Source organism: Ursus maritimus, unplaced genomic scaffold (assembly GCF_017311325.1).
Source record: "Ursus maritimus isolate PB19 unplaced genomic scaffold, ASM1731132v1 scaffold_12, whole genome shotgun sequence".
In the NCBI taxonomy this organism is placed as follows: Eukaryota; Metazoa; Chordata; class Mammalia; order Carnivora; family Ursidae; genus Ursus; species Ursus maritimus.
The window spans coordinates 12,509,047-12,533,699 of NW_024423564.1; the positions used below are offsets into that span (position 1 = coordinate 12,509,047).

Here is a 24,653-nt window from a genome sequence, read left to right on the forward strand (position 1 = left end):
GAAGGTATCACAAAGGAAACCATGTTAGATTTTGCCTTGAAGTATGTGTAGGAACTCACTGGGTAGAAAATGTTAGAAAAGAGATCTCATGCAGAAACTGGCCTATGGACAGCACAGAGGCTGGAGGGAGTTTGTGTAATGGTAGAACAGCAGGAAATCCCAACTGGCTGGACGCAAGGTCCCTGGAGAGGATAGCAGGAAACGAGGCAGCCAAGGTGGGTTGTGGTCAGATGGGCAGGGCCTTGCTAAATGTCTGGACTTGAGTCTCCTGTCAAGGGGACCCACATGGGTTTTAATGGAGGAGAGACATATGATCAGATATTTGAGGAAGAGGGCTCTGCCGGCAGGGCTCCTCTACTGTTCCTCAGCCCTCAGCTGGGGTCCGCCAGGTTCTAGCTTCTGTAGAGACTCAACTCCAGATAGAGGCATATCCTTTGTTCCCAGTAGAGCTTCTGCTCTAGAACTCTGGCTATTTTCCTAGATTTGTAGTCATGGCTGAAAGACCTAAACAGAAGTGAAAGACCCTTTTGTATCTGAGCCCTAAATCCAGAATTTAAAGCCAACCAATAGCAGTGAGCTCTTAGCTTCCCCGTTTCTTAGTCCCACTTTGACCCAGCTCTTACTATGCAGATGTCAACAGAAATCTCAAAATCTCTTCTTTGCACTGCCCTGGTGGAGTTTTGATTGAGGCCTGCTTCCGTGTGCCATTCACCATCACAGATACGTGCAGAAGGATATTTTCTTGTTGAGAAGATTTGATGTCTAATGAGTTCTCTGTACCTGGCCACAGCTGGTGGGGGCTCTGACAAGAAAACAGGCTGGGCGATTGGTGGGGGGTGGGGCTCAGGAATGGACAAATGTAGACCCAGAAACAGGCTTTAGGCTGGATTTTTGGTACTCTGCCTTCTGCAGCTGTTCCACTTTCACAGAGAGAATGAGGCCCCTCTAGGCTCAGACCTTATGTAGAGAGCCCAGGGCCCCAGGCCTTTGTGCTGACTGCAGCCAAAATGGGGTGGTGCTGCTTTGAGCTGCTAAGTCACACAGACCCCAGACCTTTCCTCTTTCCAGCAAGGAGCAGGGAGCAGGGATTCAGCCCCCAGCTTCAACAGGCCAAGGCTCAGTTTGGATTTTTCCATGCCATTTCTCTCTTGTCCTGGCATGTACCGCCCCACCAGGCCTCTACTTTTTCAGGCTGTTGTTTTCTCTCCCTTTTCCACGTGCTCAGGGTCCAGAATGTAAAAGCGAGGTTGTCTGTGAGTTGCTAGAAAGTTCTAAAGAAACAAAGCACAGCATTTCAAAGGCCTAGAAGATATGTTCTAGCAAGTCAGGCATTCCAGGAATACGTCTATAGCAGGGTACCGCTTCTGTAGTTTCCAGACCAGGAGATGAGGTTATTTTCATTCCTGCTATAGACCCAGTCCTTGCTACTCTTCCTGACATATGGTAGGAACTCAGTTAATATGATGACTAACAAATGACATAGATGAGGTCATGGGAAGTGGGGAATTTCTGATCCAGTGAGTTGAATATCAGTCTGGGAAAGGGAACAAATTCCCGACCTGCCCATTTCATGCCAGAAACTCAGAAATCTGGAAGAGTTTCCAAAATATAAATATTTCACTCTGCCTGTAAGTACCCTCCATGTGTCGCAAGCCCATGAAGAAGCCCAAGGTAGCCATCCAGTCCTTGATATGGAGAGGCCAACAGCCTCTGTTCCCAGGGCTAGTGGTAGAATACGTAAAACTGGGACCTGGGAATTAGAGCATGAGGACAGAGACCCATGAGAATTTCAGGAAGATGGAGCCACCCCACTGAACACCGGGCAGTGTTCATCTCCGTATGTATACGACAAACCACCACATGGACACAGAGCACTCTGAAGTAGGCTTTCTGTTCTCACACAGTAGTTACGAGCCCCCTCCCTCCCTGGGCCCCGTGCTGGCAGACAAGAGAGCACAGCAGTGCAGGGGGGAAGAGCAGCTCTGTCCTCAGTCCTGGATCCGTGGTCAGGAGGAGCCCGTGAAGGTAGTCCCAGCTCCTCAATTGTAAAACAGGCTTAGGTAGGCCACACGGTTCCGGTGCTTTCTGAAGTCCTTGTCGGTGGCCAGCTGCAACGAGGGAATGTTGTCTAGGGCAATATTCTAATGAGAATCCTCCACTTCCTGTCCTCCTGGCTGTGCAAATTAGAAGTGCACATCACCGCTGTCGTGGCCCAGCTGAAGCCCACCCCATAGGAGCCTAGTCTTAGGATTCTGTCAACGTTTGCATGTAGAGCTACTCTCTGTCATCTTACTCTTGTGTCATGCTAGGACTTGGTAAATCTCCAAGTATAACTGGTAAACTTCTCAAAACCAAAGATGCGTGCTTGATTCCCAACTGTTACTCATAGGTCTAGCATGATGATGTTGATACATGAGACATTTAACAAAGAGCTGTAGAATTAATCCAAGGTTTCTCTTAAAAAACAGAACTTCTGGAATTATGATCGCTCACATGGATTGAGCATTTATTGTGTTGTAGGTACTATGTGAAATTCTATATTAGCTCGATCTTTAAAACCTTATTAGATTGAATCTATTATTATATCCATTTTAAAGAAAGGAAAACTGAGGCTTAGAAAAATTGCCTGAGATCACACAGCCAGTAATATGGGAGCTAGTATTTGAACCCAGGCAGTCTATCCCCTGGATCCATTTTCTTACCAGAACGCTCTACAGCACCCTGATGATCTAATACTCTGGTGGTATATGCAAGGAGCACTGGCTTAGGAGTCACAAGACCTAGATTCAAGCTGTCAACTTGCATAAGTTACTTAATCCATCAGAGCCTTGTTTTCCCCCTCTATCACCAAGGTGATAGAGCGTCCTGTTCCTGCACCAGAAGATGAATGGAGGATTAAGTAAGAAAATGTGACTTTTGTCGGTCATACCCATCTTTAAAAATCTAACAAAACTGTGCAACTCTCCAAAAAGATTCTCATATGCATATCTGCACAAACTGTGCATACATATACTGTCAGGGGAACAAGGACTCCCTGAAACTCATTCAGACACTCCTGGATATGAACCCTTGATACATATGAAAGTACCAGATAGAGGGCTCTACACAAGTCCTGTCTTTTTACCTCAGCTTTTAGGGTTCTCTTCTGTAGACATGGAATCTGAGCCCAGTCTGGAGATCCAAATTTCATTGGCCAGGTGATTTTGGGGGGTGGCTTCATCTCCGGGTTGTATGTACCAGGGCTAGAAACAAAAATACAAAGCATCACGTGTAATGACTTGGTGACCACACACGAACTCCATCAGTACCACAGCTATCCCTGAACTTGGCCTAATTCCTTGAAAAAAAGGCAACAGCCCAATTAGCTTTTTAATGTGGGGCAAATGTGGGGTTCCCTTGCCTTAACGTATTTCTGATTGGCTGTGAGTGTTAAAGCTATCTAGTCTAGGGGGCACCTGGGTGGCTCAGTCAGTTAAGTATCTGCCTTCGGCTCAGGTCATGGTCCCAGGTCCTGGGATTGAGCCCAGCATTGGGGTCCCTGCTCAGTGGGAGTCTGCTTCTCCCTCTCCCTCTCCTGCTCCCCCTGCTTGTGCTCTCTCTCTCTCTCAAATAAATAAAATCTTTAAAAAAAAGACATCTAGTCTTGACATTCCTGTTAGGATTAAAATCGACTCTAGTTTGAAAAATATTTCTGCAACCTGGTATCCTTGTCTGAGAGGCCAAAAGATCCCAGGAGTGCTGGGTGAGAAAAGAGCCTCCCACAGTCATGAATAAGTACTGCCTGTGATTTGAAACTGGGAGTAAAATAGTAATGATAATTCAATCAGCAATCGCAGGACCAGAAGGCAGAATCAGTTAAAGTTAGACTGATGTGGCATTGTATTATAATTGCCTTTGTTCATAATATTTGGTCTTCAGTGTAGACTCTGCTGTGTTGGATATAAGACTTAGAATGGACACGGAGACCAAGCTTCAACACTTCCACTTCCTTAAAGCAGCCATGAGAAAGCTGCACTCACTCCCTGATCCTTGGATTTCTCATGAGCAAAACAAAGATGACCCTTTGCCCCGCAGGTCCATGTTGAATGGCTTCTGAAGCACTCAGTCTACAAGGGCCACGTGCTCTGCCCCAGCCCTCCTCCTCTGTTTTCAGTTCCTCCTTGCTCTCCACACTCTAGCCACACCAGCCTCCTCCTTGTTCCTCCCACCAGTCCCTCCCCAGCTTACAGCCTTTGAACTTGCAGCTCCTCTTCCCTGGGAGCCCTGGCCCCAGATCTTCACAGGGCTGGCTCAGTCTTGTCATTCAGACTTCAGATCCAGTGCCATTTCCCCTAAAGACCTTTCTGGATATCCTTGCCAAATTAGTTCCATCCATCCCATCACCACCACCCTGATCACTGTCTTCACAGCAGTGAAGTGTGCCTGTGGCAGTCCTAGCTCATGGCTACTGTCTTGCCATAATTAGTAAACTCACTCTGAGAAGTGGCACTGTCTGACTGCGAAATTATATGGTAACCGTCCTTATTACCACTGATTTCTTTCTTTCTTTCTTTCGTGTGTGTGTGTGTGTGTGTGTGTGTGTGTGTATGTATGTGTGTATTTGCTTCTCATCTGTCTGGATTCAAGAGTGTACGTTCCAAGGAAATGAGGAGCCTTGTGTAATGGGTTTAATGCAAAATCTCTGGATGCCTTGAAAGTGCCTGGCACATTGATAACTATTGATTGAATGAACCCCTATGACTTAGAATTCTATAATGCCAGAGATGTGGAAGGTCAGAGGTAGGCTCTTTAAAGATGGCTCTTTAAAGATTTATTTAGGTGGCATGGTCTGGATGGAACCCCTCCTTTGTACATCCTTTCCTATTGCTGTTTGATGAAGTGCTCCGGAAGAGGGGAGACATACCCAGGATAATAAGTGTCCTTTGAGTATGTCCTAAATCGAGGCAACAAGGCATTAAATGGAGCAAAATTTTGTTTGTGTATTTGCTCCTGAGGATTTGCAGCCTGGTACATGCCTGGGTAAAGCATCATGTCCTGTTTGTCAGAAAAAGATAAACATGTTAGAGGGTGATATATATACCTATAAAACCTCTACTTAAAGAAAACAGACTCATCCCCTTTCTGCGTATGTATCAGCTGTAGTTTCACCACCCCAGCTACAGATACAAGGCTACAGTAGGGAGAAAACCAAGATAAGCGTGGGGTTCAGCTATCTCGGGGCACATATGCTGAGGCTGGAGAAAGAGATCTGCAGGAAGTAAAGGACCAAGGTGACCTGTTGCACCTGCTGCCCCCACCATCCCACCCAGAGAGTTTTTAGAGCCAGTATCCCTCTCTTTGAGCTCAAGTGTCAGAAAAATACCCAACAACAGGGGCGCCTGGGTGGCTCAGTCGTTAAGCGTCTGCCTTCGGCTCAGGGCGTGATCCCGGCATTAACTGCTATGAGCCTGCTTCTTCCTCTCCCACTCCCCTGCTGTGTTCCCTCTCTCGCTGGCTGTCTCTATCTCTGTCAACTAAATAAATAAAATCTTTAAAAAAAAAAATACCCAACAACAGAATAGGATCCTATACTGAAGACTTTTAGACATGAAATCCAATCACATAAAAGGGTTCAAAAATAGCAATTTGTTTTTTAAGCGGCAAGATAATAAGATACAGACACAAAGCTTTGGTACTTAATGTCACCTGTGTCGGCCCTGAAGCTGGGTCTTGATACCATTTCTTTTAAGAATTGTTTTCCACTCCCCCGGGACGCTCACACCCATTTGAGATACTAACACCCAAGCTTTTCAGATAGACTTCTTCATAGCTTTTGTCTAAATATTTTTCTTGAATTTCAGGGCACATTTTCTGGTAACTTCCCACTCTCCCCGCTTTGCTCCCCGATGCAAATACACGCAGCAACACGGATCACACTAAAATCTAAGCACATTCAAGCCGTTTCTAACCTTGTTGATTGCCTTAAACCTCTCAGCTGTTCTGGCACCAAAAGTGTATCCTTTTCTACTGGTCGGGATCTTAGAGAGGTTGTACGCCAATCCATATACCTTCAGGTAATATATAAAAAGAAAGAAAGAAAATACACAGAATATTATAGTCATCAAAACAGGCCAAACTCAAAATGTTCTTATCTGAATCTTCTGCAGAAGTTGCTCCCTCTTTTTTGACTCCTCTGAGTGAAGACTGAGTAGAAACAATTATATAAGCAAGGCAGGTATACCGGTCTGCAAAGAAATGTGGCTGGCTCGTAGAGTAAATGACATTCCTGTGAATTCCAGTGAATCCAGTCCTCTAAGCCCCACAGAGCTGAATTTGCTGTAAGCCCACCCTCAGTCTGGTGACATTTCATAAACGGATGTAGCAGCACAGCCACATTCCCAGTTTGGACTAACGGGAGGTATTGGTTCGGAGGCTTTTGAAGGTGGGACTGGAGTGGGGACTATATAGTGGACTGTATGAAGAAAGGCTTGCGTTTAGTGGGTGTTGGAAATGGGGAGCAAGGGTCCTTTAATTTCCTACATTGGACCTGACAGCTGGCTGCAGAGGACCAGGGCACTTCTCATGTCGCCACCCCAAAGATCACAAATCCCGTCGAATTTTTCTTCCATGGAACCTAGGTATTCGCAGATAGTCAGGGAACTGAGACCCACCCAAGGGAAGGTGAATACTCACATCTTCTGCTATGTAACATCCAGGCCCTCTGTGGGGCGCTCCTCGAAGAGGGAGAAACTTGTGCCCCAACAAGTTTGGGGGGTGATAGTGAGGAAAGAGCTTCCTCTGTTGACGTGTACCGAAAGGGTAGTTAACCAGCGACTCTGAAGATCAAGAAAGAGCAGAAACTCCACATGAGGAAGGCCCCTGGGTCTAAGGGAGCGCTCTGGGGCCGCGTAGGTTGTGGGGAGGCCGAGACGGGACAGAGCCCGATCGAGAACAAATACCAGACCGAACCCCGTGGAAGGCACGGACCGCATCCCCTCGCCCGCCAGCCTCCCCACTCTTCCTGCGGCCCTCTACCCTGGATTCCTCTATCCCAGCCCCGCGCACCCGCTTTGCCGAAGCACATCGCGCGCGTGGCCGGGCTAGCAGTTGTGTACCGCGTTGCTAAGGGAACGCAGGGGCACGCAAGGGGAGTGGCTACGCGTGCGCCTGCGCAGCGGGGCGGCACTCCCGCCCTCCCGGGTCCCCGGCGGAGAGCATTGTGAACTCTGTGGACGAGTGCAGGTGGGAGGTTTGCTGTTCTTGTGGCTGCAGCGTTTGCGCGGGTGAGGGATCGAGCAGAAGGGCTTTGGAAGTTGGGCCACCGGGAATGCGCTGCTGAAGAGGGAGGGACACTAGGTTCAGAATGCCCCGAAATCTGGACTGCCGGGATCGGGGACCTAGGAAAACGCAGCCCCTGCAGTGACGGAGGGTGGGGTGGGCTCCCAGGACACCGCCTACAGCAGGGGAATTGGGGGCTGAATGGAGCATAGCCTAGGCAGTTCCCTATTAGGCCCCTCTTAGGCCCCTCTTAGACCCATTTTTCTGCAGGTTGCCCCCTTCTGCCTCTAAACGTGGCACGCACGACGCTTTTTTTTTTTTTTTAATTAATTTATTTGACAGAGAGAGAGCGCGCGCACAAGCAGGGGGAGGGAGAAGCAGGCTCACGGAGCAGGGAGTCCGATGTGGGACTCAATCCCAGGACCCTGGGATCATGACCTGAGCAGAATGCCTAACGACTGACTCACCCAGGCGCCCCACGCAGGGACTTTAAAAGGGTTGGAAGCCTTGAGTGGAGCAGAGACTGCAGCGGAATCACAAAAGTGCTTAATAATTGTAAAATCTCGGGCAGTCACTTAAATGTTTAAGTCCCAGTTTCCTCATCTCCAAATTGGGAATAAAAATTCCACTTTATTGGCTAAGGGCAGGATTGAGAGAACCGGGTGGAGGCTAGACACGCCGCAGCTCACTGTCCCATCACACAGTGCATTGTCACGTGTTCTACATAACATTCAAATGTCCTGCTGGGCTTTACATAAATAATTGGTTGTACCTGACTTATATATAATGACACTGAGACAATTTTTTACAAGAAATAATGCATAAAGTCCAGTAATATAGAAGGTTGTATGAGAAACAAAGCTTATAAATGGAATAACGATACAGTCTCAAAGTTATTGTATAATTTGCTCTAAGCATTCTGTCTACTCAAAATACTCCAAATACAATTGCAGTAAAACTGATGATGAATAAAATGTAAAAATATTGGTATTGATTTGATAATTTTCTCTTTCATTAGTATTTCAGGTAATATTAATATTTTTAGATACCCACTGTTTGTTTTGAAATTAGTGTTTACATTATTAGTGACATGAAACATGTCTTGCAAAGTAGTGTGATATTATGGCACCCAATTTCCTCCTTGATAGACTGGATTGCTTCAGACTAATCCTCCAGCTGAGAAGAGGTAGAAACCTGGACAAAATAAGATATGTATGTTTGGAGACATCAGAGATATACCACGGAAGAAAGAATATACAGGGTCAAGACTGCAGAGAGAGGGAAAACCCAAAATGCTGAGCCACAGTGGGTGCTGCTGTTCCCTTTGCATATCTGCTAATCAAAGAGTGTCTGAGAAGCAGAGGATTTGAGTGGAACTTTGGACATGATGCATCTCTGAAAGCTAGGGACCGAAAATTAGGTTGGCCTTGGAGGAGGGGAGACTGGAAAACACCCTGGGCTTTTAGTTGAGACCCTAAAGTGATAAACTTTAGGAATAAGGGTAAATAAGATATAGACCAGCTCTCAAAAAAAAAAAAACCCCGAAGCCCACCTTTGTATCTACATAGTCTCCAGCTGTATTAAGGTGATCTGCTTCTATCCTTATGACACACCAGAAAAAAAAAAAAAAAGAAAGAAAAGTAAATAGTCTCTGAATATAACATCATCCAAAGCTTCAACTAATTTGTAGAATTTTTCATGCAAAATGTTTGGCATTCAATATAAAACAGCCACTTATACCAAAAAAAAAAAAAAAAAGAATAGAAATAAACCCAAAGGAAATCCAGAGATTGGAGTTCCCAAACATGGGCTTTAAAGTAACTGTACTTGGTTCAGATTTTGGAGGAAGCCTCCAGACTGCAGGGTGGACGTGGGAAGCAAGAGAAAGCAAGGAATTTTGGGACCCTCAAGCAAATCCTTGGCTTCTGAGGCGAGAAGCTAAAAGAAAAAAGTGATCACAGCCTCACAACAAGGTCAGTAAAGATCCCAGTGTATTCAAGAAAGAGAAATTTTCGCCATCAATCTTCCTGTTCATGTTACTAATGTAACATACACGTGGGTCCACCGACATCCTGATTGATGCAAATTAATCCACTTTTCATGAAAGCCAATCCAAACATAGTACAAAGATGGGCTGTCTGTCTGCTGCATGCATTTCCTGTACAAGCCGTTATGTCATGGTAAGATTGAGAAATTAAGGTAGAACTTCAGGCAGCTCTAAGGGTTATCAAGGGTTCAATGTTTGGGTAATGATCACTCACAAAGGAATCTAGGCGGGTGATTGTCTAGTACCAGAGAATGTTTAGACACAGGTTTATATTGGGGCCCCTACTGATGAAGACCTTAAGTAGAGACTTTTGCAGTTCCCATCATGTACATTTCTAACCATAGTTATAACATCAAAAGGATGCCTGATGTTTATGCAGATGGTTTTAGCTTTGCGAGACAGTTTATCAGGTCTCCTCATTTGACTACGTATGAGGCCATTATAAACATTATTCTGGGGACGCCTGGGTGGCTCAGTTGGTCAAGCGTCTGCCTTTGGCTCAGGTCAAGATCCCAGGGTCTGGCTCCCTACTCAGCGGGGATCTGCTTCTCCCTCTCCCTCTGCCACCCCCCCACCCCTCTCATGCTCTCTTTCTCATGCTGTCTCTCAAATACATAAATAAAATCTTTTACAAAATAAAAAGAATTATTCTGGGAAACCACCTGCTCTGTTACAGTGGTCTAATGGAATGGGATAAATAGATTTGATTTTTGGTATAATGTTTTAAATAAATTTTGTCTCCTTTAAAAATTTATTGAATTAAGGAATAAATCAGTTCAGCATAGGGGATAAAGCTGGTAATTCAAGAAATTAAATGTGACGTTGGAAAATTTTAGAAACAACAAAAAGGAATCAAATAAAAATTGTATGAATAAAAAAGTGCCATTTCTGAAAATAAGAACGCAAGGCATGAGTTTAATAGCAGATTATAAAAAGCTGAAAAAAAGAATGAAAAGAATTGGGAATTGAATCAGAAGAAAGTATTCAGACTTGAAGCCTGGAGATGCAAAATGACAGAAAATACAGGGGAGAAATATAAGAGACAGATGAGAAACGATGAAAAGTTCCCCTTATATGCAGATTTTTTTACATTACAGCACTGTAAATGGTATTTTCTCTTCCTTATGATTTTCTTTTGTGCTTGTGTGTGTGTGTGTGTGTGTGTGTGTTTGTGTGTGTGGTTTAGGTTTTATTTCATCATCATAAACTGAACTCTTCAATCCAGCTAGAACTGGGGGTAAGGAACCATGAAGCCTGCAGAACTGCAGCCAGAACACAGAGATTCTGGGGTATTTTGAGCAGGTAGGGGTGGAGGGGTGCTCTCCTGAGCTACAGAAGGAATGATCTGGTAGTTAAGATAAAACACAAGTCAAATGTGTTAGATCTGTCCACAGTCAGCAATGGTGACCTTCTGGCTGGTCCGGCCGTTCCTGGATCCATGGCCTCCACGATGTTCATGCCGTCTTTGACCTTACCGAAGACCACGTGCATGCCATCCAACCCCTCGGTCTTGGCAGTGTAGAGGAAGACCTGGGAACCCTTTGTGTTCGGTCCTGCGTTGGCCATGCACAGGATGCCAGGACCCGCGTGCTTCAGGATGAAATTCTCATCATCAAACTTCTTCCCGTAGGTGGACTTGCCTCCAGTGCCGCTATGGCATGTGAAGTCCCCACCCTGGCACGGAAATGCAGGAATAATCCTGCGAAAGCAGGAACCTTTATAACACAATCCTTTCTCCCCAGCGCTCAGAGCACGAAAGTTCTCTGCTGTCTTTGGAATTTGTCTGCGAACAGCTCAAAGGAGACGCGGCCCCAGGGCTCCCTATCCACAGAGATGTCGAAGAACACGGTGGGGTTGACCAGGGCTGGACGGCAGCGTCTGCAAGGCCTCCTTTTGATTTTCTTAATAACGTTTTATTTTCTCTAGCTTACCTTATGGTAAGAATACATTGTGTAAAGCATATAACATACACATTACATGTTAATCAGCTCTTTGTGTTTAATGTGTAGGGCTTCTGATCAATAGAAGGCTATTAGTTAAGTTTTGGGGGAATCGAAAGTTATAGATGGATTTTCAATTGCGCAGGGGGTGAGCATTCTTAACCTCGTGTTCACAGGTCAATTGGATGTATATATATATGGAGACAGAAGAGAGAGAGAGAAGTAACATTTAACAATTAAAGAATTGGGGTAAAGAGGTAAGAGAATTCTTTGTACTGTCTTTGCAACTTTTCCTTAGGTTTGAAAATGTTTCAAAATAATAATAAAAAACAGGTACCATTAGAAAAGTGAGAAAGGAAGCCAAGATATGGAGGAAGACATAAACACAAAAGCACCAAGACCTGCAGTGTCCGTACAAGCCACTACCATATGAACTACTGGGCCCTTGAATGTTTAATTTAAATTGAGATTTGTATAAGTGTAAAATATACATCAGAATTTAAAGACTTAGAATGAAAAAAAAGTACAAAATATTGCATTAATAAATTTTATATTGGTTACATGTTGAATTGATAATATTTTGGATATATCAGGTTAAATAAAACAGTAGTAAAATTAACTTCACATGTTTCTTTTTACTTTTTTATTTTTTTATTTTTTTTTAAAGATTTTATTTATTTATTTGTTTGACAGAGAGAGAGACAGCCAGCGAGAGAGGGAACACAAACAGGGGGAGTGGGAGAGGAAGAAGCAGGCTCCCAGTGGAGGAGCCTGATGCGGGCCTCGACCCCAGGACTCAATCCCAGGATTCTGGGATCACGCCCTGAGCCGAAGGCAGATGCTTAATGACTGAGCCACCCAGGCGCCCCTCTTTTTACTTTTTTAATGTGGCTATTAGAACTTTAAAATTGAACACATTGCTCACATTATATTGCCATCAGATAATGTTGGTCTAGTATATATAAAGCAACTATTACAGATCAATAAGAAAAGAACAACTTAATAAAAAAATAGGTAAAATACTTGAATGGGAAACTCAGAAAGAAGAAAATTCAGATAACCAGGAAACACATAAAAAGTACTGAACTTCAATAGTCATAAAGGAGTTACAAATTTAAACAATGAGCTACCCACAAGATGGCTAAAATTATAAAGACAGGTAACACTGGGTGCTGCCAGGATGGGACACAGCTGGAAATCTTGAATACACTTTTAGTGTAAATGGAAATTGATGCATTCACCTGGGAAAACTGTTTGGCAGTGTTTACCAAAGCTGAAGTAGACATCCCTGTGACCTAATAATTCTAGCTCCTTGGTATTTACTCAGCAGGAACGCATACAAGGTGCACCAAAAACGTGTATAAGAACATTAAAAGCAACATGATCCATTACAGTCCCAAACTGGCACAACCAAATGCCCATTAATGGTGGAATGGAAAAATAAGTTGTGCAATACTTGTACGAGGGAATACTATACAGCAGCGAACAGGAAAAATCTTGCCTGTGTAACAATCTAGCTTAATCTCACAGTGCTGAATGAAATAATTTAGACTTGAACTTTTACATACTGCGTGAGCACATTTACATAAATCCAAGCATAGGCGAAACTAATTTATGTGTTAGAAGTTAGAATGGGGGGTATGTTTTAAGGAGGGTAGAGGGAGTAAAAGAGAGGGGACATGAGAAGGGCTTTGGGAACAATTATATTCCATTTCTTGGACTGGGCACACTGTTTACACTGAGGAGTTCACCTTGCATATTTCATTAATCTGTTCAGTTATGATTTGGGCATTTTGCATATGCATGATAGACCAATAAAATAGTTTATTTTTAAAAATCTGGCAATCCTAGAGGAAGCATATTAACATTATTTACTTCTTTTCAAAAATAACATAGTCATACTTCTTTTCCTGTTTTTTACTTCACTGGTTGTAATTAGTTGAGTATTATCCCTACTTTAACTAAAGCTATTCACCTCTTTTTATTATCAGGAAAAGTAAGTCTAGAGTGCTATTAATTTTCCTCACACTGGTCTTTGTTCTGGCGTCCACTTATAAGTCTGCTTTTTTATTTTCCTAAACTGCTTATACGAGATGACATTTAAATTTCTTTCTTAATTCTAGGCTTATTCATTGTTTATTATATGGTGCAAGAGCCTGACTACTTCATTGTCTTCTAAAGAAGTCACATCTGAGCATTTATATATTGAAATGCATATTATTTTATTAGAAATTATTTTTCTCCTTTACAGTTATGGCATTATATTGTTTATGAAATTATGCATGGCAGGTTATGTTATCCATGAATTTAATTAGGATAATAAAAGGGGTGTTACAAAATAATTTGTTACTCAAAGCAGGACTTGGGTTTGGATTGAGAACCTCTGATCTAGAGAATAGGGGTTCTGCTGGAGAATGGATGTGTCTTCAGAAGGTGGAAGAAGGAGAGGAACATAGACTTTCTAAATCCCACTTTCCAGACTTAAGTTACAGCCTCTCTCATCTGGTGTTAGAGGAATGAACACAGGCTTTGGACACTCTGAGAACTGGTTTCCAACAAGTACTGGTGCCTCATTTGCTAGCGACATGACTTTGTGGAAGCTACTTAGCTTTGATTCATCTATAAAATGGCATTAATTATTTCTTGCCTCCTTAGGGCTGCCATGGGAATTTAAGAGATAACACAAGACAAATATTACACAGCAAATGACTAGACTATAATTGGCATTTAACAAAAGTTAATGCACTTCTGATCTACCACCTCCATGCCCAGAGCCACGGGTAACTCCCAGAGTACCTCTGTGCAAATAACAACAACAACAACAACAAAATTTGCCCTTTCATCTGCATGGGTGCCACCTCTTATTGAGGCTCAGGACTTGGTGAGAAGAGCACTGCCCCCTGCCCTGCCTGGATCAGGGCTTTTATGTAATCCTGAGCATACCCTCTCTCTTTCCAGTTAGACTCCCATACCGAAGGAATAAGTTTTCATAGAGGTACTAGAGTTTAAGAACATGATTACCATTAGCAAAGTTCCAAAGAAATGGGTGGGTGATCCATGGCAGGATTTTGTCATTCATGCACTCAAAAGGATCAGATGGCTTGGACCTTGAAGATCTCCAAGAAGCTCTGTACCAGATGTCCCCATCGGAGGGCCCTTGAACTGGCCTGTTTCCCTCATTTAACAATGGCTCCATGAGTCACCACTTTCATAAACAGACTTTAACCAAGAAGATGAAGGGCGTAGCTCAGACTGGCTGCTAAGCAGCAGCCCCACCCTTGAAGCCTTCAAGTCATTGTGACACTGCTTTCTGAAGGGCAGCATTAGGGTGAGAAGGAAGCCAGAAAGGCCCCTCTTTGAAAGTCAGTTCTTCTAATTATTGACTGCATAATTCTGGGCAAGGTTTTCTCACGAGATCTCAGTTCCCTCACCTATAATGTGGGGGCGATATTCACCACGCAGGAGATAGCCTATATAAAGTACCTAGTCTCATACTTGGAATACTCACCTTGTTCCTTCCTGTCTCCCTTCCTGCCCTCACTGATTACTTATTAAACTCTTGTGATATGCTGGGCACTGCTCTAGGCAATGGGAACGTAGCAGTGCACCAAAGTCCTCATCCTCACAGAGGTTAATTCTACCAAAGGAGGCAGACAATAAAAATGGTAAATACATAAAATGTATGATATGGCAGGTACCGAGAGAAAAGAAGCACAGAAAGGGCAGAAGGAACAAAGGAGGTTTCAATTTTAGGTGGTGCAGCCAGGGATAGCCTTGCCGAGTTGGCTTTGAGGAAGCGCCTGAAGAAAGTGATGTCAAAAGTCAAATGGAAATCGGAGGAGAGTGTTGTAGCTTGTACAAAGGCCCTGAGGCAGTAACTAACATGCCTGCACTATTTGAGAAACAGAAAAGAGGCTACCATAGTTGAAGTGGAGGGAATGAGAAGAGTCAAAGGAGGTGACATTAGAGCCTTCATGGACCTAGAGCTGGATTGTGCCTGTCCTCTTCTTGCATGTAGTAGGGATGCAGTAAACATTCATTTCATTAATTAATATGTAAATGTAGCAGGAAAAATGGGGGGCACCATTTTTTTAGGCTGCAGTGATTTCTGCATTCTAGACATGGTGACAGACTCAATCTTTATGGGGAAATAGTGACATCAGAAGAAGGTATTAGTCTGGGAAACCACTTTGATCTAGCAGCTGGCCACTGTGTTGTTCAAAGATGCTTTTCCTCAGAGTCAATGGCCTCTGTCATGTCCTTCACCAAGTCCAGTTCCCTGCCTCCCCATGTCTCCTCCTCGGTGTTATTTGCCATAGTAGTGACCTAAACAGAAACTCCTTCCAAAAAGTCTGCCCAAATTCTTATGCTCTATTTTACTCTAGGCTTTCTTATTCTTTGGTTAGAAATGTAATTACATTAATAATAATAATACCCAATTTTACTGACTTTTGCCTTCACTTGCATATCTATGTTTTTGCTCTCCAAGGCATGTTGTGTAAGTGCTCAGAAGTCAATACATCAGCTACAATCACAAGTCGATTTCCCCACGTTCTGTAACCCTATTCCAGCCCTGTGTTCTTGATGGTGAATTTAGATCATGTCACCACCTCTGCATACCTGCTATTAACTTCCAATGGCTCCACAGCCCACTTACAATAAAATCCAAACTTCTAGCCATGTTTCAAGACCTTGTGTGATCTGACCCCTGCCTATTTCTTTCCTGTGCCCCCTACCTCAGTGAAGCCCTGGTCTTCTTTTTTCTAATGTGCCATGTTGATATCCAGTTCAAGGACCCTGTAGTTGCTGCACCTGTGCCCAAAACGCCCTCTTCCCAGATCTCGAACTGACTGGCTCTTCTTGAATGTCAAGGCTCATCTCATTTGGGACCTCCCCATAGAAGACTTCCTGGACTGCCCAAACTAAAGTACATTCATCTCCTTATCACTTTCTATCACTGTTACACTTTTTTTCATTTCTTTGTTTGCCTAACACTCTCACCATCAAATTATAACCACCATAGGGGTAGAGCCTTTATCTTATTTACCACCATGTCTTCAGTACCTAATATTACCTGGCACACAATAATCACTAAGTGTTGTGAGCTCATGAATGTGTCATCATTACCCAGAAAACTGCTTGTGCCTCATCACTGTCACCAAAGTGGCCATCTGTACAAGGGAGGTGGTAAAGTACAGTACTTAGGACTGTGAGCTCTGGAACCAGACTGTGTGGCTTGGGACCTGGCTCTGCAACTTATTAGCTGGGCGATCTCGGGCAGGTGATCTAATTCCTCTATGCCTCAGTTTTCTGGAACTAATGTTATCTTCCTCACTTCGTGGCTGGGAGAATTAAATAAAAAAATACATGTAAAACACCTAGAACAGAGTTTGACATACACTAAGCCTCCCAGAAAAAATAGGAGCCGTTATATTAGGATTCTTCTAGTTGCAATAAAAACAAACTTAAGCCAGCTTAGGCGGCAAAGAGGAATTTATTGTATAGGTATAGGGGTGTTTCACAGTGTCCAAAAGCAGAAATGCATCTGGGTCTCAGGAAGGAGCTGGAACTGACGAGTGGAAAGCTGTCAGTAAGTGTCCTCCATCTCTCATGGTAGCTTTTCTGTGTAGCTCCCCTTTGGTCTTGCTTTGTATCCAGAGCAACGGCCCTTCTCCACAGTCTCTCACTACAGCGCCTGAGTTTAAGTATCCCAGCACAAGCCACTCTCAGGGTGACAGTCACTCCTTGTTTTCTGTTGCAGAGTTCAAGGCTTGATGATCTGATTAGCGCTCGTGAGTCTGATGTTCATGCTAGTCAATCAGCCAAGCCAGGGGGGAGAAGATGCAGTATGATCACAGCAGCTGGGGACCATGGCCATGGCTTCAAAGAAGGGGACAATCTCCTGATAAAGGAGCACTGCCAGTCCACAGGCTGGGCAGACATCCCCAAAGGAGTCCCCTGCACAGATCTTCCCAGCGCCTGGTCTACGAGGCACTAGACCAGCTTTGGGACCTCATCAGAGAAGGACAGAATGCCCTGGGCTTCCTCTTTTTTTTTTTTTTTCAAAGATTTTATTTATTTATTTGACAGAGAGGCAGCAAGAGAGGAAACACAAGCAGGGGGAGTAGGAGAGGGAGAAGCAGGCTTCCCACTGAGCAGGGAGCCCTGGGCTTCCTCTTTTTGAGCAAGCCACACAGGCTTTTACCCCCAATCACTCTGGCTCTTTCCTGAGGACAGTCACCAGGCTACGGACCTATCTTCTCCATGTCCTCATCCCATCCCAGCACCAAGTTTTCAAGCATTTCTTCCTGACAGCCTCCAACCTTCTTGCAGATCAACCTAGGGAAACAGAAGACTGTGGGGTTGCTGGCTCCCCCACTTCCTCACACAATCTCTTCGGCCACCCCCATCCCCCAAGCAGCCTGTATTTTCACATCTAGAAGGGTTTCCACCCCAATCACTAAAAACCAAAAAGGCTCATGTTTTGACTGACGGCTTTTACTGCAGAACTCTAGGTAGGAGCAAGACACACCAAGCGAAGGAGACTCAGGAACAGAGACAGGTCAGGTTTATGCCCAGTTGCAGCAATCACAGCTGGTGTCAAAGACAAGCCTGACCGGGGAGTTCTGCTGGTATGTGACTTCATTCAGTCAGTGCCAGAAGGCATTTCTGTTATTCGCCACAGGGTAGAGGCCGTTGACCCCCCCCCCCCACCCCGCACAGAATCCACTGTCCCCAGAGCTGCCTCCAAAGCTGCTGCTTTCGCTCCCACTTCCGCTCCGGGCCAGAGCAGGGGTGGTGCAACCTGAAACAGCACAAAACAGACTCATGGACCTGGAAGAGGCTCCCACCATCCCCTAGAGGTGGGAAGAAGGTCTGGAGGTGGGGTGCTGGATCCCTACAAGTGAGGAGACCACAAGATAACTCCATACTCAGGAAAAGCTGTAATTTCAAGCCACTCTAGTTTTAAATTTAAAAATTTCTCTCTTCCCTTATGATGTCAAAATCATTAAGAAAAAAAATTACTGAGCACCAGTATGTGCAAAATACTTGCCTAAGGTCTGGGTATAAGTGGCAAGCTGATGAGCTCTAAAAAAAAAAATCTGGAAAAGATTTAGGGATGTGGTATTTCCCCTGAATTACAGATTAGAAACGTGAGCAGTACTGAGGATTTCTTGTTCAGTCTCCAGGTGGGCTGAAAAAGGCTTTTAATGAGGGAGGGGTTCAAAGAAAAGTAAATGCTTACATATTGAAGGTCAGCCGAATCTCTTGGGGCTTTTCCACACCTTTAAGACTTAGCTGACGTGGAAAACTCACCCAGATAGGCCTGGTTTCCCATAAGAGCATAACTTTCCTGACCTGGAAGTTTAAGAGTAGGGAAAGAATGGAGCACCTGTGTCTCAGCTGGGCAAGAGCAGTGAGGTGAAATGGGAAGTGACTCCCTGGCCAGTGGGGATGGACAGATGCTAGAGCTGCCATTTGAGCTTGAGAAGGAGCAATTGTATACCCCTGGCATCCTTCTGTTTTCACTTACTTGCACTCTGCAGCCCAACGGCTTTCTTCAGGGTGTTGATCAGGGGGAACTTGCCCTGGTTGCAGAACGTGCTTGCGAAGTCATCCAGGTCAATGGCTGAGACCGTGGCACCTCCAAAATTGTTCTCCTTAAGCCATTGAGCCTGCTTAAGGATAGAGGACGCCAGAGGTCATTTTACTTCCCTGGACTCAGGGCTGGGCCCGCAGCATGTCAGAGGGGCTGACCTTACCTTGATACCGAAGCTCTTGACATCGTCAGAGCCAACCCACTTATTTCCCTGGTAGGCTCAGGGCACATCCCGAGGAGTGTCCCAGGCCTGAGTGCCTCTATTTTTCAGGAAGGTAGAGATCTTTAAAAAACCAAGAGATGCAAATCTTTTAAATAAGATTCCCATGAAAGAAAAAACAAACACGTGCCTCTTTGATTTTTTTTTCTTTCATGTCTCCAATTGGGATTTTCCTGTTTTCTAATTATGGGTTGTTCCTTGAAGTAAATAATATCAAGTTGCATTTGAAATATTCCTGTTATCCCTATCCTTAATGCTTGATTTTGGGAGCCCACATTAATATGAGAGGTATAGTTCTTTTATTCCCTTACATGCTAATAGAAAAGACCTTAAATATGTAGTCTGTTGCTTGAAGGGATATTGTGCATTATAGGTGCTCTTCATACTGCATTAGGTCAATGAATAGGCTACTTAAACACCTGAAGCATTTGGAATGATAGCTGTGTTTTAAGTAGATAAGTAGGGGACAGAATGAGCATTCATTCTGTCCAGCGCAGGGCATGGAATTCACAGAATTGTACAGCCTAATCGACCTATCTCATACTGGGCCCAGAACCCAGCCTACGTGGTGTAGGGCCTGGCAGGACCGCCGCCAGAGGTGGGGGCGCCAATGCCGTGTTGGAGGCATCACTCAGGATGAAGGTGTGGCCATAGGTGGGGAATCCAACGATGAGCTTCTCAGCTGGGGCCCCATTGTCTTTCCAGCAGTTCATGATGTAATCCTGCAATAGCAGCGTGTTGGCTAGGGGCTCCACCCAGCTGATGACCCAGTGCTTAGTTATGTTAGTCCACTGTTCTAACAGGCAAAATTGTATAATGTTAATGACAGATAGATAGTATTTTTTCAAAGCATTTTGGTGAAATTATAGTTAACGAGATATGCTCAGCCACTAGAAAGGATAGTTATCCAATGAAACGTTTGCAGAATTTTCATTTGTTTTATCCCTGAATTTCCGTGTGGTGCACAGCCTCATCTCTGGTCTACAACTGCATGTGTGCAGGGACTCACCACAGAGGTAGGCGTTGGCTGCCAGTGTTAGTCGGGTATGTGTACAGGGGGCTGTTCTCTTCAGTGTAGCCCTCCCAGGAGCTATGGGGGCCATAGGTCATGACGTCAATGTAGTCCAGGTACCTGAGATGGGGTAAGGGATTTAAAAATATTTGTGATAGTCATTTCCCACACCTATGTGGGCAAAAGATACCATTTCCAAAGCCTCCTAAATGAGGTCCCTGAATAGCAAGACAGATTAAGGACAAGTCCACCTTGCAAAAGTGATAACTACAGGAGTTTGAGGATAGGGTGAATCACTCACTAGGCCAGCTGGGGGATCTCATAGCCAGACTGGATGCTGGAGATGCCAGCTGCTACTGCAGCAGTGATCATCAGCCGGGGCTTATTGATCTGCATGGCCTCCTGCTCAAAAGCTTCACACATTTCCTATAGAATAATCCAGTACAGTAGGTCATCTATATATCTGATTTCAGCTCCTTAAGTAAGTAAGTTTGCATCATGCTTTTCTTCTCAAAATGCTTTCATATATTTTGTCTTACTTCAGTCTCTCAATATCCCTATAAAGTAAATAGGATTGATGATATCATTCACTTTTAGAGCTATCTAATGTGAATAGAAGCTAGACAATTTCACCAAAGTCCCACGGCAAGTTAGTAGCCAGGTGATGCGGAGAATCCAAGTCCCAGATGACCAGTCAGATCTCCACTTATAGCACTCTACTCTGAACTTAACAGTTGCTGCAGTAACCTAGAACCAGCTTTTGGCTTTATACATGTGGCTTCCCTTCACCCAGTAAATGAATTACTTTATAGGACTGACATCCCATCACATGAAATGCTGATTTGGTCAATAAGGGAAGTGGTTACAGCCAGGTGATGGGTTCCCATTCAGCACTAGCACTTTTGTTTTGGGTAACTCTAATCTCATTTGGAGGACTGGATTCAGTTTTTTATAATTGTATTAGTAGGGTGTGCCAGAGTGTGTTCCAGTGAGGGGTGGGTCTGAAAATTGTCATGTGAAACTGGTTAAAGGAATGAGGGTATTTAAACTGGAAGAAGAGAAATTATAGGCAGGATGTTACAGCAGTCTGCAAATATTGAGTGATAGATTACCAAAGGTGTTTCATCCTTTGTTATTTTGGTGAACAGAGCTAAAGCCAATGACTGGAAGTTATAAATTATGACTGGAGGCATGTTTTGGCTAAGAATAGAGATGTTCTTTCTGATCTCTAGGGCTGTTCAACAAATAAGTAGATTGCCTTTCGACTAGTGAGTTACTCAATATTGAAACCATTCAGAGGCTGGCTGATGATCTGGTATATGGGATGGTGTAGAAAGAATCTCTGTCTTGGGAGAGGGTAAATCTAAAAACCATCCTTGGCTTTTCTTACTCCATTCACTTTTCCTTGGTGATATCTTAATTATCAGCATTTGCTGATGACTTCAATACAGTATATCAACTCAGCTTCTTTGTTCTGAACCCTAGATTGGTATTCTTTCAGTGACTACTGGCCGTTCCTAGAGGAGGTCCTACAGATTCCTCTCATTCTTGATGTTCAAAGACAAATTAATGAGTCCTTCTTGTTTCAAATCTACTCTTCTTCTTGTATTTACGTTTTAGTTATTAGAACCACAATCAAATCAGTCCTCAAAGTCAGAAAACTGGAAGTCCTCTCATTTCCACTTCCAATTGGTGTCCAAATCCTATTGATTATATCCTCCTAATGTCCCTTGTGTACTTGCCCTTTCTATCCTCACTGTTAGAACCTTTGTTCAGGCCATCAGAACTACATCCCTGCCTTCCTGCCTCCTTTTAACTCATCCTCCATGGTTATGCCAGAGTTATCTTTCTAAAGCACAAGTTTCGTCATATCTCTCCACTACTTTCAAAGCTGCCCCATAGCCTTGAGAGTAAAATCTAAATTTCTTAACATCACCTATAAGTCCCACATGATCTGATTTTTGCCACATATGCAGACTCACAATCATCCACATGTCTTCATTTGTGCATTTCCTATCTTCGTTGCTATCTCCGATTGCTTTCAAGACTGAGCTCAGATGTCGCTTTCTCAAGGAAGTTCTTCTTGATCCTTCCCCAGAGTAGAATTAGGTACCCTCTGTACCCGCTATTACATGCTCAAAGCAAGTATAATTGTTGCTTATTTTTCAACCTGCCACCTCATGTTGTATTCCCTAAAGCCAAGGATTATCTTATTCTTTTTTTTTAAGATTTTATTTATTTATTTGACAGAGATAGAGACAGCCAGTGAGAGAGGGAACACAAGCAGGGGGAGTGGGAGAGGAAGAAGCAGGCTCATAGCGGAGGAGCCTGATGTGGGACTCAATCCCATAATGCCGGGATCACGCCCTGAGCCGAAGGCAGACATTTAACCGCTGTGCCACCCAGGCGCCCCAAGGATTCTCTTATTCTTATCTTCAACCTAACACCTAACCCAGTGTCAGGGACAGAGTAAGTGCTCAGTAATAACAGGCAGTCTAGTGTAATGGTTGGAAGCAGTGGGCTCTGTAGCCAGACTGCGTGAGTAGTTATGACACCTACTAGTTGTGTGATATTAAGCAGGTTACTTAAACCTTAGTTTCCTCTGTAAAATAAAGATTATGATACTTATAATACCTAGATCATAGAATAGATGTACAGTGAAATGAGTTACAATTTTTAAAATACAATAGTAGAATAAAGTAGAATAGTGCCTGGCACATAGCACACATGTGTTCTTGTTATCGTTATGAAATGCTATTGAATGAAGGCATGATATCCAAGAATCTTTGTGATGTAAGTCTAAATTCCAGTTTAGTTGCTCTTGGGAAACACCAGATTCTCCTTGGAAAGAATAGGGTTTGAATTTTCTTGGGTTAGAGATTGCCACTTCCCTCCTCACCTGCACTAGGATGGTGAAGAGATGCTTGTCCTGAGGAGGGCTTCCATGAGAGCCAGGGTACTCCCAAAGTCTAGCCCATCAAACTCATACTGGTGCAGGAATTTGATGACTGAGGCAATGAAAGTCTGGCAGTTCTCAGGAGCGGAAACCATGGCCGTGAAGCTGAGGGAGACCCAAAGAAGGCAGAGTGAGGGAATGCCTTTGTGTTGCCAACACCTTGTAGTAAAATCAAACTTTAAAATTTCTGCCTCAGAGCTCTTCACCAGGACCCACAACCCAGATATAAGTACGCTTCTGGTTTTCTCTTGTCCTTACTTTGTAATCAGTACTCAGCCAGCCATGGGGTTTCAGTATTCTATTTATTTTGTTATCCATCCAATTCTGATTTTTTCCCCTACGTTGCACTTGTGCTTTGAACACCTGGCTACCCCAGCTCACTGTGTTCTCTCTCCGAATAGCCCCCCAAGTTCATATGCCCTCAAAGAAGTCTTCTTGTTTACTTGCATGACTTTCTCTTCTCTTCCCCCAAAAGGTAAATAGAAGTGCTATAGCACTCTCCACAGGGATTGTGCTTTCGAAATACTTTAAGAAGAGGTTGTTTTGAAACCTCTGTGAATGGAAACCCAGAATATCCACCTAAATGTAAACATATAAAATAAATTGTGTTCTACTTTAATATTGAGGTCCTGGTAGAGTAATTTATTCCAGGAACCTATTTGTTTAATGTGCATCCTTCATACCCTGTCTTAGCTTGTGAAGGGTAAAGGAACATACTCTGTTTTCAATAGCAAATGGACATAGGCTCTCCCACAGAGGACTTACGGGGCAGTTCCAAAGTTCCAGTCTCCAATGGCCAGGAGAGTTTAAAGCTGGCTCTTCCTATTAAGCAAAGAATAGAAAAGAGAAACTTCAAAATCCATGAGTCCTTCTATTTAAAATAACATTGCTTTGGTATTGGGCCTGGTCATATACGTTGATGTTGCCTTGATAAGATATTCTGTAGGATAATTTTCCTTCACTACTGAGGACTATATTTATAAAAATTATGTTATTATCCAATACTTAGTATAATACTAAGTGAAATAAATCAGTCAGTGAAAGACAAATGCCATATGATTTCAATCGGATGTGGAATTTAATAAACAAAACAAAGAAAAAAGAGACAAAAAACAGACTCCTAAATATAGAGAACAAACTGGTAGTTGTCAGAGAGGAGGTGGGTAAGGGGATGACGTGAAATAGGTGAATGAGATTAACAGTACACTTATCATGATGAGCACTGAGTAATGTATAGAATTGTTGAATCATTATATTGCACACCTGAAACTAATATAACACTGCATGTTAATTAGCCTTCAACAACAACAACAACAAAATTGTGTTGTTATCATAAATGCACTAAAAATTCTCTGAGGAAATCCAAATTATGGGAGCAGATTTTGTAAAAATAGGTATCTATTGGCAATAATATATATAAAACTAAAAAGCATAATTAAATCATATTCTGTTCCATCAGATGAAATGATAAATGTTGCTTGAACATAATTACTTTCTCAGCCTCCAAGATAATGAATATAAATCAATTGCTTAAAATTATGCACATTTTTCTGGAATAGTGGTTCTCAAACAGTTTATATAAGAATGGAGTGCAAGGGTCAGAGTGGGAAAACATTAAAAT

The 24,653-nt window shown here is 43.5% G+C and overlaps 2 protein-coding genes and 1 pseudogene across 3 annotated transcripts; all 3 read right to left on the bottom strand.

Moving 5' to 3' along the window:
* Positions 1 to 1,877: 1,877 nt before the first annotated feature.
* On the bottom strand, positions 1,878 to 14,354 carry PIFO (primary cilia formation). 2 transcript variants are annotated; one of them, XM_040626906.1, is made up of 6 exons: positions 14,266 to 14,354; positions 6,673 to 6,815; positions 5,949 to 6,047; positions 4,904 to 5,034; positions 3,125 to 3,242; positions 1,878 to 2,108 (listed from the first exon to the last, which is right to left on the bottom strand). In XM_040626906.1, the coding sequence occupies exons 1-6, from the start codon at positions 14,321 to 14,323 to the stop codon at positions 2,040 to 2,042; spliced, it is 618 nt and encodes a 205-aa protein (XP_040482840.1). In that variant the 5' UTR covers positions 14,324 to 14,354; the 3' UTR covers positions 1,878 to 2,039. The 2 variants fall into 2 exon arrangements, with proteins under 2 accessions (XP_040482840.1, XP_008702286.1); XM_008704064.2 differs by lacking the exon at positions 14,266 to 14,354 and adding an exon at positions 7,045 to 7,124.
* LOC103675215 lies at positions 9,957 to 11,253 on the bottom strand (annotated as a pseudogene).
* Positions 14,355 to 17,813: 3,459 nt separating the features above from the next.
* CHIA (chitinase acidic) lies at positions 17,814 to 23,137 on the bottom strand. The gene is given in 9 exon segments (XM_008704062.2): positions 17,814 to 18,049; positions 18,779 to 18,920; positions 19,008 to 19,123; positions 19,598 to 19,681; positions 19,684 to 19,806; positions 20,093 to 20,196; positions 20,378 to 20,502; positions 22,976 to 23,043; positions 23,046 to 23,137. Coding segments are annotated over 9 exon segments (1,080 nt in total). The 5' UTR covers positions 23,128 to 23,137.
* Positions 23,138 to 24,653: the final 1,516 nt, after the last annotated feature.